Source organism: Peromyscus californicus, unplaced genomic scaffold, assembly GCF_007827085.1.
Source record: "Peromyscus californicus insignis strain IS unplaced genomic scaffold, ASM782708v3 Scaffold_13__1_contigs__length_99412109, whole genome shotgun sequence".
Taxonomy (NCBI): Eukaryota; Metazoa; Chordata; class Mammalia; order Rodentia; family Cricetidae; genus Peromyscus; species Peromyscus californicus.
This window is the reverse complement of record NW_026294424.1, coordinates 79,838,360-79,850,480: the sequence shown is the minus strand read 5'-3', so window position 1 is coordinate 79,850,480 and position 12,121 is coordinate 79,838,360. Positions and strand designations below refer to the sequence as shown.

The 12,121-nt window shown below is 35.3% G+C and overlaps 1 protein-coding gene across 4 annotated transcripts in view; it reads right to left on the bottom strand.

Moving 5' to 3' along the window:
* Positions 1-7,672: 7,672 nt before the first annotated feature.
* Ythdc1 (YTH N6-methyladenosine RNA binding protein C1) overlaps positions 7,673-12,121 on the bottom strand; it is a 32,659-nt gene continuing 28,210 nt past the window's right edge. For 2 of the 4 annotated variants that reach the window (XM_052735302.1, XM_052735304.1), the window contains 4 exons: positions 12,049-12,112; positions 11,889-11,951; positions 10,218-10,352; positions 7,673-8,647 (listed from right to left, as the gene is read on the bottom strand). In XM_052735302.1, the coding sequence (XP_052591262.1) occupies positions 8,423-8,647; positions 10,218-10,352; positions 11,889-11,951; positions 12,049-12,112 (487 nt within the window). In that variant the 3' untranslated portion in view covers positions 7,673-8,422. The remainder of the gene's footprint in view (positions 8,648-10,217; positions 10,353-11,888; positions 11,952-12,048; positions 12,113-12,121) is intronic. The other 2 variants (XM_052735303.1, XM_052735305.1) reach the window with 1 other exon arrangement.

Sequence of the window (12,121 nt, the reverse complement as noted above, 5' to 3'; positions counted from 1 at the left end):
TTAAGGAGGCAATAGTATCTTATGGCATGCATTCCCCATATGTAAAGTAAATGTTAAACTCTTGGTCAACATATAATAGGATTGTACCACAGGATTGGCGGGAGCTGGCACAAGTTGTTCTTGAACCCAGTCAAAGGCTTCAGTGGCTAACTTGGTTCAAGGATGAAGCTAAAAACATAGAAAAACAGTGGAGGGATAAAGGAATACAAGTCTGCCAGGATCAGCTTATTGGAGAAGGTCAATATGCTTCAGCACAAGCACAATGTTTATATGATGTCCAAACCCTAATTTTATGTCGAACAGCAGCCTTGAATGCATGGGACAGAGTTGAGGAACCAGGAAAAAAAACTGAGTCATTTACAAAGGTTGTACAAGGCCCAAAAGAATCTTTCACAGATTTTTTACAAAGACTGGCTTCAGCAGTAAAGAGAATGGTCCCGGATTCAGAAGCTAGTAAGATAATAATTGAAACTTTGGCCTTTGAGAATGCGAATGCAGCATGCAAAACAATAATCAGGCAGTTAAAGGCAAGATCTGCACCTTTGGAAGACTGGATTAGAGACACGGTTAATGTTGAAGCTCATGAGCATGATGATACGTGGGTAGGAGAAGCAATTTCAAAAGGTTTGAGGAATGTTAGATGTTTTGGATGTGGAAAGCAAGGACATTTGAAAAGGGACTGTAAACAGGTTGTTCCTAGAAACAATGTTTCCTCAAGGAACAATGGCAACAGAATGCCCCTTCCTTCTGGAGTATGCAGAAGGTGTGGTAAGGGAAAACACTGGACCAACGAATGTAGATCAACAAAGGACAGACAGGGTAATCCTTTGCCTCAGTCTTCAGGAAACTCCCAGAGGGGCCTCATGCAGGCCCCAATAGCAAATCCAGTTCAAACCTTTCATGCAGTCGTAGAGGAAACCCCTACTCAGAGCAATTAAATAACCAAATGCCTATTGGAATAAGTCATGCTGGTCAGGATGATGAAACAGAGAGAATAGAAAATTCAGGAGAAAACATAAAGAAATTTTTTTGGCAAACTTCTATTAATGAACAAAGACCAAAATTATCAATAAAAATAAATGGTGTTTTGTTGTCTGGTCTGGTAGACACAGGTGCGGACGTTACCATAATTGCACCAGAATTTTGGCATCCAATTTGGCCTCTTCAGGAGGTAAACATTCAACTGTTAGGAATTGGGACATTATCTCAGGTGAAACAGAGTGCAACATGGCTCGAATGTATAGGTCCAGAAGGACAGAGAGCAAAATTAAAACCATATGTGGCTAACATAGCTATGAACCTGTGGGGTCGAGACTTGTTACAACAATGGAATACTCAGATTAACATCCCTCCAATCTCAGAAACAAATCATAAACTAGCACATGTTTCTGAGAGAAATATTAGAAGGCAATATTCTGAATGGTCACCAGGCATCCATATTATACAAGAACAGGGCACAACAACTGATGATCTTCCAAAGACATCAACAGCTCTACCTTTAAAATGGTTAACAGACAAGCCTGTATGGGTCCACCAATGGCCTTTAACAACAGAGAAACTCCAGGCTTTAGAAGAGCTGGTAGAAGAACAGTTAAATGCTCAGCATATTGAAGAATCAACCAGCCCTTGGAATTCTCCTGTATTTGTTATTAAGAAGAAATCTGGTAAATGGAGAATGGTAACAGACCTTAGAGCAATTAACAAAGTAATTCAGCCAATGGGCTCTCTACAATCTGGAATTCCTTTGCCTACTCTGTTACCAAAAGGATGGCCTCTCATAGTTATTGATTTAGAAGACTGTTTCTTTTCAATACCCTTACAAGAAAAAGACAGAGAAAGATTTGCTTTCACAGTGCCTACTTATAATAATTCTCAACCGGTTAAAAGATTTCAATGGAGGGTTCTCCCACAGGGAATGTTGAATAGCCCAACTTTGTGCCAATATTTTGTACAACAGCCATTGGAAGTGATACGTAAAAAATTTCCTAAATCTATAATTTATCATTATATGGATGATATTTTACTAGCTGACTCAAATGCAGATACTTTAGAAAGAATGTTTGAAGAAGTAAAGAAAATTTTGCCTTGCTGGGGATTACAAATTGCTCCTGAAAAGATACAAAGAGGAGATTCTATTAATTATTTAGGATATAAAATAGAGCTACAAAAAATTAGACCCCAAAAGGTGTAAATTAGGAGAGATCGACTACAGACTCTTAATGAGTTTCAAAGATTATTTGGAGATATTTCTCATTTATGAACTATTGTTGGGGTAAAAAATGATGAACTGCATAATTTGTTCAAAACCTTAGAAGGTGACAAGGACTTAAATTGTCCAAGAGAATTATCACCTGAAGCTGAGAAAGAATTGGCCTTGGTAGAAAAGAAAGTACATGAAGGGCACGTGGATCGTATTGATCCAAAGCTGGATTGCATTTTGGTTATTTTACCTTCTAGGCATTCTCCAACAGGAATATTAATGCAGAGGGAAGATATTATATTAGAATGGATATTTTTACCAAATAAACCAAATAAAAAATTAAAAACTTATGTGGAAAAAATCTCTGACTTGATTTGGAAAGGAAAATTGAGACTTCGTCAATTAGCAGGAATAGACCCAGCAGAAATTGTCGTACCTTTAACTAAGGAGGATATTGAAAAATTATGGACAGAAAGTGAACCTTGGAAAAGAGCTTGCAATAATTTTTTGGGAGAAATTAACAGCAAATATCCCAAAAGCGATAGAATTGATCTTATAAAGAGAGCTGATTGGATCTTGCCTCGAATTGTACGGGAAAAACCCATATCTGGAGTTCGTACATTTTATACAGATGCCAACAAACAAGGAAAGGCAGGTTACAAATCAGAAAATTTAATTAAAGTGGTTCAAAGTCCTTATAATTCAGTTCAAAAATCAGAATTGTATGCTATTCTGTTGGTATTAATGGATTTTTCAGAACCTCTCAACATAGTAACTGACTCTCAGTATGCTGAAAGAGCAGTATTACATATTGAAACTGCAGAATTTAACCCTGATGCTTCAGAATTAACTTCACTATTTATTCAATTACAAGATACAATCAGGAAAAGGAGTCATCCTTTATATATAACTCACATTCGATCCCATACTGGTCTGCCAGGCCCTCTAGCACAAGGCAATGATGAGATTGATAAATTATTGATAGGAAATGTGCTGGAGGCCTCAGAATTTCATAAAAAACATCATGTCAATAGTAAAGGTTTAAAAAAGGATTTTTCCATAACCTGGCAACAAGCCAAAGAAATAGTAAAGAAATGTCCTACTTGTTCCTTCTACAATCAAACGCCATTACCAGCTGGATGTAACCCAAAAGGTACTCAAAGGAATGAAATCTGGCAGATGGACGTGTTTCACTTTGCAGAATTTGGAAAACTGAAATATGTACACCACACTATCGATACTTATTCAGGATTTCAGTGGGCAACTGCTTTGAGTTCTGAAAAAGCTGATTCTGTAATCACTCATTTGCTCGAAGTTATGGCCATCATGGGTATACCTGCACAAATCAAAACTGATAATGCTCCATCATATGTCTCTGTTAAAATGAAACAGTATTTTGCTTATTACAATATAAAGCATATTACAGGCATACCACATAATCCTACAGGTCAAGCGATTGTAGAAAGATCAAACAGAACTCTAAAGGATATGCTAAATAAACAGAAAGGGGTAACAAAAACCCCCAGAAACAGACTGCATAATGCTCTATTAACTTTGAATTTTCTTAATGCCAATGAGAAAGGAACAACAGCTGCAGAGAGACATTGGATAATAGAAAAAACTACAGAATTAAATCAGCCTATATACTTTAAGGATGTGCTGACCTCAGAATGGAAACCAGGGTATGTGCTACGTTGGGGACGAGGTTTTGCTTTTGTTTCTACAGGAGAAGATAAGTTGTGGGTACCATCAAAATTGATAAAGGTTCGATTTGAACAAGAGAAACCTCTTAATTAGAGGTGATAGTTCATCAACCAGCATGAACATCCAAATTAAACTAACTTACCAGTAACACATGTCTTTTCATTTAATCGGATAATAACTTGCCAAAAAGGAACATCCCCAAAATTAGTCTTGGGGAAAGGTTTTTGTTTTTGTTTTTTAGGAGAATGAAGGTTAAGGAATCTGAAGAACACTGGACAAATGAGACAACTGAAGAAAAGGGACAAATCATCTATCCCAGGAAACAGAGTGAAACAGCGTATGGGTATATATATCTAAAAAATTTTATGTCTTCCTAAATGTTTGTTTCTGCTTTTCTCTAAAAATTTAACACTATTGGTCTTCTAATAGTCCCAGTTCAATTAAAATTTAAAGCTGACTTTAGAGTTGGAGAATGGCTCTCTCCTTCTTTAAACTCAAGCATGTTGTTAAAAGGAAAATGCAAAGCCCCTGTATCATGCCAGAATAAAAGAGCCATCTTCTGCTATGGGACAGGAGAAAAGCCAAATTAAGTAAGGGACTATTCTATTACTAATCTCAACTCTTTGATTCTATTCTGATTCTTTAAAACTTTTCTTAAAGTATAAATTTTATATCAAAATTTACAAGATTAATATATATATATATATATATATATAGTTATATATACATTTTAAACTTTAAGATATGAATGGTCATATAGAGTACTAACTAATTCTAGAAAAAAGGCTTCAATTAGCTGCATATATATGTCTTTGTGTTCGAGTCTCTTATCAGTTTTCTGCAGGAAATCACGGCCAGGCCTAACATCAACTGAAGTCTCCAGGAAGAAGTTGGGGTCCCACAACAACAACAATTCCACGTGGACAATAATATCATTAAGGTGACAAACATCATCTACAGATCAGCTTTGAACTACAAGGTAACATAGCAATTTTGAGATGACTACCTGAGATGATCCAGTCTCAAAGACTACTTGAATAAGGACTTGAGATAAACCCTGAACTTTGGCATTATACACAGACTGGATAATGAAGGATATGGTTACCTTTCCTAGAATTTGACAATTAACCTAAAATTTTTCTTTCAGGATAAAGATAACTTCACCCATACCCAGCAGGAAGCAATTTTAAGAATACGACGCCCACATTCCCAAAGAGGTGGTGTGGGGCGGGTGGTTTTTTGGTCTTTTTAATGGGTTTTGGGTCTGGGATAATTTTCATTGTTTAGGGGAGTTGGTTACAAGTTGTTGTCAAGGGTTAGGAAAAAGGCAAAGCAAAGGAGATTAGATTTAAGGTTCTTGTTTAAAAAAAAAAGAGAAAGAAAGAAGAAGAAAAATACAATTACTAGTTTTAAATACTTTACATTGGATTGGATTGTTTTATATTGTATACAAATTATATATATACTGAAATTGATATTGTTAGAAAATGCTATATGTATATTTCTAATTGTACTTATACCGTTCATTTAACAATGCAATTTTCTGATCCTTGAATGTTATTATTACCAACTATTAGCATATAAAGAAATGAAAGTTAGTAGTTAGACATTACAATAGAACTTGTTGTCATATTAGATATGTTTTAAAAATTGAGCAGATATATTTTCGACAGGTCATCTTCAAACCCTTCAGAGATCTACAGAATATGGCATTTAAAATGTTTTAATAACTTAGAAAATTTTTCTTTTTTGTTATGATTATGAGACATGTCGGCTCCTGGCAGTACCAATCTACTTCAGAGAAAATATGGGCATTGAAGAAACTGCATATGGAGTTAACTTTCATTGTGGCAAAAGTTAGCCACTGGACAACAAAGTATCCTCGAATCAACTGCTGACAAAATGGACAGACAGGACATGAAACAAAAAACTACTGAGTCTTGCCAAAACAAGTGTGGTTATGGCTTTATCAAAGACCAGGACAATATGGCACCATCCCTGAAATGGCCTTCACAATTCGGAAAAGGTACAGTGCCCTTTTCTTTGAAGGCAGCTGAATAGGCAGTGGGCCGATGGCTTCTGATGTGCAATGGAACAGCAGCTGAAACAGTTATTCTTGAAGAGTAACTAAGCTCACGCCTCACAATAGTAGACTGGCATTTGACAGAGGGATGTGGAGAAGAACGGGATGCTGAGATGAAGCCATATATACAGAGCCAAGAAGAATGGACAGCTGAATTAAAAAACCATCAACAATTTCCAGAATTTAAAATCCTGAATCATGACATGACACTAGTGGAATTCAGGTATTTCTGGTACATGGACTGCTCTCACCCAATGTGAAGTTGAACTGTTGACCTTGTGTACATCCTACTTCACAAATGAGTCTGTCAGATATGCTAAGCCTATAGGCTGAAGATGATGCCCCAGCATTGCAGAGAAACCTCAGGTGACTGTCCAGGCAGCTGGCTGTTTCTGTCAACTCACAAATTTTTTGGAAGTTGCTTGCATGCACTTTCTGTTTTTATTTTTGTTAGCTAATATTATTTCCTTCTTGGGTCTCTGAGGGAGTTGAAGATTAGTTAGTTATAGTTGAAGATTAATTAGGATAGAAAGTGAATTAGATACATTTTGGACTTAACAAAATAGGATAATGAAATTTTTTTCTCTGAATTTGTCAAATACAAATGGACTAGACATTGTTTAGACATTTATTACTTGTATATATTGTATATAGTCATTGTACTTTTGTATATAGTTTTTCTTTTGTTAGTTATAACCTTTTTCTTTTTTTTCCTTTTTATTAAAATAGAAAAGGGGAAATGTGGTATTTTACTTGTACTGAAATGTGATTTTAATTGTATGTTAATAAATAAAGTTGTCGGGGGGTCAGAGCTATTAGAGCCATAGCAAGTGCGTGGCGGCGGCGCACGCCTTTAAGGACCTGGAGGGCGGTACATTCAGGCAGTGACGAGGCAGTCACGTGTTTGGGTTTACAACCAATGAGAAGGCAGAACAGGAAGACTTTAAAGACAGACACACAGGAAGTAGGTTTTTTTTGGAGAGCTCTCTTGGCTGGAGAGGATCCCTGAATCAGGAAGGGTGAGGCTCTTAGCTCTGACCTCTTGGCTTTCTTCTCTGAATTGGCTCTGTGTTTCTTATTTAATAAGACCGCTGGTTACATCTACATGCATGTAATTAATGAATCCACAGGCTGTATTCTGACACTAGTAAAATAGAATTGTGACTGGATAGGAAGATACAGTTACACTTATGAAGTTATACTTTTACATACTGAAGTTGCTGTGTTCTCTGCAGGCATACAAGTAGAGACAAAACACAAAACTATGTGCTGATTTTGTGCAGACACTGTCAAAAAGAAAACTGCCAAAATTCACATTCCCAATGTTTAGACAGTCAATTTCATACAGACCAAACCTCAGGTTCAATTCAAGAAATTAAAATGCAAAAAAATTATTATTTTATATGGTTTACTATGGTAGAGAATTGTTACAAGGAATGATTGACAAGCAATATATGAAAATGTGAGAACACTAAAGACCAAGAAAACAGAAAACTGTAGAAAGCAATTCAACAGCAGAAGATGAAAACAAAAAGCCTAAAATATGGATCCAAAATATCATCAGATGTATAAATAACAAACTAAATTACCAACACAATCCCACTCCATGGGATTTTGTATACTAGAGAATGTACTGTTATGCTTACACACTGTAAAACTGGCAATCAGACAAGGAATACAGCAAGTAAGTGTCAATCTTTACCAATTTATTTCATACAAAAAAGTAGCAACGTAGAATATGGGGTTATCTTCTGCTGCCACACACGCAAACTGCGAACATTCCAAGCCGATGTACAGTTTAGGAGGGCTAAACAATAGCATCAACCATGCTACCGAACATGGGAACTTTTTCTTTAAAAAGATTAAAAATTAGATAGCAATGTCTTCTTAATATTGCTCTCATCATTGAAGACTAAAAAAAATATGAAGTGACTTTATAGGTTTAAAAAAAGAGGGAAGAGGAGAAACCAAGAGGCTGCTACAACACTGCCATATAGTCAAACCATCATACTTCAATATTTGCATACTTGATAGCAGCATTATTTTTAACTGAACCGTGTGCAGCTACATGTAGAAACACAAAGCAAAAATACTATGGCAGTTATTGATCAAGATCCAAAAGAAAGAAAACAAACAAAATAACTCTAGGATGAATATACTGTAAAAAGAACATTTATAGAGAATGAATCAATATCTACATTCTTGGACTGTTCCATTCTGCCCCAATAAAAGTGTCAACTCAACTGTCAATTGTGCATTTCTGGCAGATCTGAGTTTTCCAGTTCTTATTCTACTGCATGCTGGGAACAAAGATGATAATAAATCCTTCTACACAATGAGCTTTAAGTAGACAGCTGAAAATAAATTTACTACTTGTAAACACACAAAAAAAATACAATATTTTTTTATCTTCAATCAATGCTTCCAAAAGCGCATTATCTTCGGTAACGACCTCTCTCCCCTCGGTCTCTGTCCCGATCACATATTCTTTCTCTCTCCCTTTCTCGATCACGACCTCTGTCTCGTTCTCTGTCTCTTCTGTTATCTCTAGGCCGGTCTCGCTCTCGCTCTCGATCTCTTTCACGGGGTCTACTTCTCCGACCACTGACCACAGCTTGTGTGCGGCGAAGGAAATCATCCACCCTCATATCATAGTCATGCTAAAAAAGGAGAAAATTGATTAGCAAAGCAAAACTTTGCATGGGATTTCCTCACAGTTGTCTGGTAAAGAAGAAATCAAAAAATGCAACCATGATTTCAAAGAACTTAATTTTGACACTCATACCACTAAACAAAATCCACATCTTTTCCTGTAACTACCTATTCAACTGGAAGACTTGGGCTATAAACTGGAATCCACATCTCTTTCTGTAACTTCCTATTCAACTGGAAGACTTAGGCTATAAACTTCATACCACTTGTTTACTGTTAATAGTAATTTAAGGAATTTGATGAAATAAAATTTGGAGAATCTGATGAACTATAAAATTGACTTCTGAACTATAAGAAAATGTGTTTCAGGAAGACTAGGAAGCTATCCCACATAAAGCTAACAAAGCACTCTGAAGGATGAAGACGATCAAAGAGTAAAGCACAGACGTAAAAGAGAAGCAAGACAAGGAGAGGCAAGTCTAAGCTTGGTGCCTGCTCTCCCTTAACACTTCCACTTTTCCTGTCATCTTTTCTCAGAGGGTGGTGCGTTTTCAAACTTCGGCTTCAATGTATAGGAAGAAGCAAGGTTTAAAACACAATTCCATACTACCTTGCATACATAAGTAAAATGTGAATGCATTATAAACATGGATGTTTTAATTAACCCAATTATTACTAAATGAAGGTCCATAAAATAGAACTTGTTTACAAGGGCTAGTTAACCAGTAATCTTGGACTGATTTCCTATTTCAAAGATCTTTCTTTTCATAAAGCTCACTATTAGCATTTATACAAGACTTCATGATAAACAAGTAAGATTTCACCATATGTAGTCCATATACTGACAGAAAAAAAAGGCTGTCATTTTCTACCCTAGCAATATTCATCAGAATCATTACATCATTAAACTGTTTTATAGAATGTTAAGATTTAATTTAATGGACTCCTCTTTTGAATTAAAGAATAATCCATTAAAAAAAATCTCAAGGATATGAATTTACTATTCTGACTCTCTGTAATATATATATATGTATATACATATATACATACACACACGCACACACATATTTATTCCATCTTTAGTACTGAACTACCATTCAAAGTCAAACTTAAATGTGTATGGAAATATCCTTCCAATCAAGTACCAGAAAACAATTTTCATTAAATATATATATGTATTAGCAGAAAACTGGTTTTAATAATCAAACAGCCCTACTACTATGAGATAACTACTTAGAATTTCTGTGTATCACTTGGTTACTAGTTTTAAATAAAACTTGGTAAAAAATATATATATATATATATATATTATTCAGAAACTACCTTAAAATTACTTTAAAAAACTACCATCTTACATGAAAAATTAAGAGATTTAGAAAAAAATTATACTAGCAGTTTTGAGTTACATAGCTAGTAATTAAGGTCCTAATAAAGGAAGAATATCATAAGTACACTTCTATAATGCTTATATACGGTAATACAAACAGTCTGTCACTGAAATCTAGTATGCGCCCCTATGTAAACCACCTACAGAAATTCTAAGCAGTTCCCTCACACCTCTGCCTTTTGTGCACTTACTACTCGTTTATCTCTGTATCTGGCTTCATGTGGTACAGGATGGTGTCCTGAGTAAGGGGGGTGGGCTTGAGGAGGTGGAGCATGGTGCTGATAGTAAGGATGGTGTGGAGGCTGTTCCATTCCTGGGTAAGGAGGCTAAAACACAAACATCATCTACATAAAAATTCTCCCAAATAACCTTGTAGACAGACCCATTCTTAGAACTCCTATTCCCAAATCATACCAATCCGAAACAAATTAATTTCAGTATTACTATTCATATACATTGAAAATATTAAGGTTCCCCCCAAAGAGCCTGTTTGTTAAAAACAAAATACGTATAATAAAGACATACTTTAAGATCTATCTAACATGTTCTACCTTGCTACTTGTATCATTTAAATTCTAACAGAAATAAAAAAAAAAAACAAAAAAACATGGAGCACTAATCCCTAAGCACTTTATACTTATTTGGCATTTAATGTAGCAAATTTATACTAATTCTAGGTTAAGCAACTAGCCTACAGTAAAGGGCCACAATAGAAAGTGTACACACACAGCTGAGATACAATCACAGTACCCTGGGCTCTGAAATCATTTACACACAAATCTATCTCCAGAATAAAGTCCCGGAGCTAATGAAACTTTAAAAATACCATTATAGGGGCTGGTGAGATAGCTCAGGGTAAAGACACCTGCTGCCAGGCAGGATGATCGGAGTTCAATCCCCAGGACCCATATGTCTGTGTATGGCATCAACATGCCCACAGACACACCAATAATTAAGTATCATTTAAAATGCAATTACAAAATTAATAAAGGGAACATGATAGATTTTGGCATCAAGTTCATCTGAGTATTTCAGACTCAAAGCATTTTTAGTTAATCTGTATATATAAGATAGTGTGAAACTGCTTGAAGAGAAACCAAAGAAAGGTAAGATGTCACCTAACAGCATTTAAAAATAAAATGAGGAAGAAACACAGAGGCACTTCAGCTACAAAGTTTCACTTCTTAGAAACCATGTCAGAATATACTTTAAGAAAAATATCAAATTTTCTTGAAGACAGAAAATTAAAACTCAGGACTTAATTCAGTCTTATTTTAAATGGACCTAAATTTACTTATTATCCCAATTAGGTCCAATTAGAAACTTGGTATGAATTTAGTGAATTTCTTTTCTATATACAATCCTAAGTTGACACTATTTGACCTGAGGTTTAACTTTATGAGATGGATATAACTGTTCACTTCATTTATCAACATATATGGCAAAGTAAGCATACTTCCGTGCACAAATTACTCAGTATCTGCCTGATGAGCCAAAGAATGAATGGCCGGTGAAGTTTATGTAAGAAGTAAACAGATGTTATCATGGAACTTGGTCAAAGTGTTAGAAAAATGAGAGAATAAATCTCATCACCCAGCTTAAGAGCTTATACTAACCATTACCATGATGTTTTACATATATCTATACTACAGTAAGCCCGTATTATTAAGCCCATACTTAAGCATAAACAAACTTAAGTCTTTCATTTTAACCCATTATCACCAAAAATTTGTACTTTAAGTCTCTTAATGGATAAGTATAGGTATCACATTCTGAGTAAGCATTTAAAATTAGACTTGGCAAAACGGAAGTTAAAATAGAGTATTGCAAAATAGAGTAATGATAAACAGAGTGATACAAACCATTCCTTGCCAAGGAGGTGGTGGTCCCATGTTATGAAATTCCCTCACATAATCATTGTAGGACTAAAATAAAAGATGATATTGTCAATAATAAATTAAAATGGAGGGAATACAAAACAAATCAGATCCTAGCTCTAAATATGTAAAATTTAATGCTTACCCCATTTAAAAACACATCTCGGCGAACTCCTGAAAATCGTCTGTTGGGAATAAGATTTGTGAAACTAAATTCA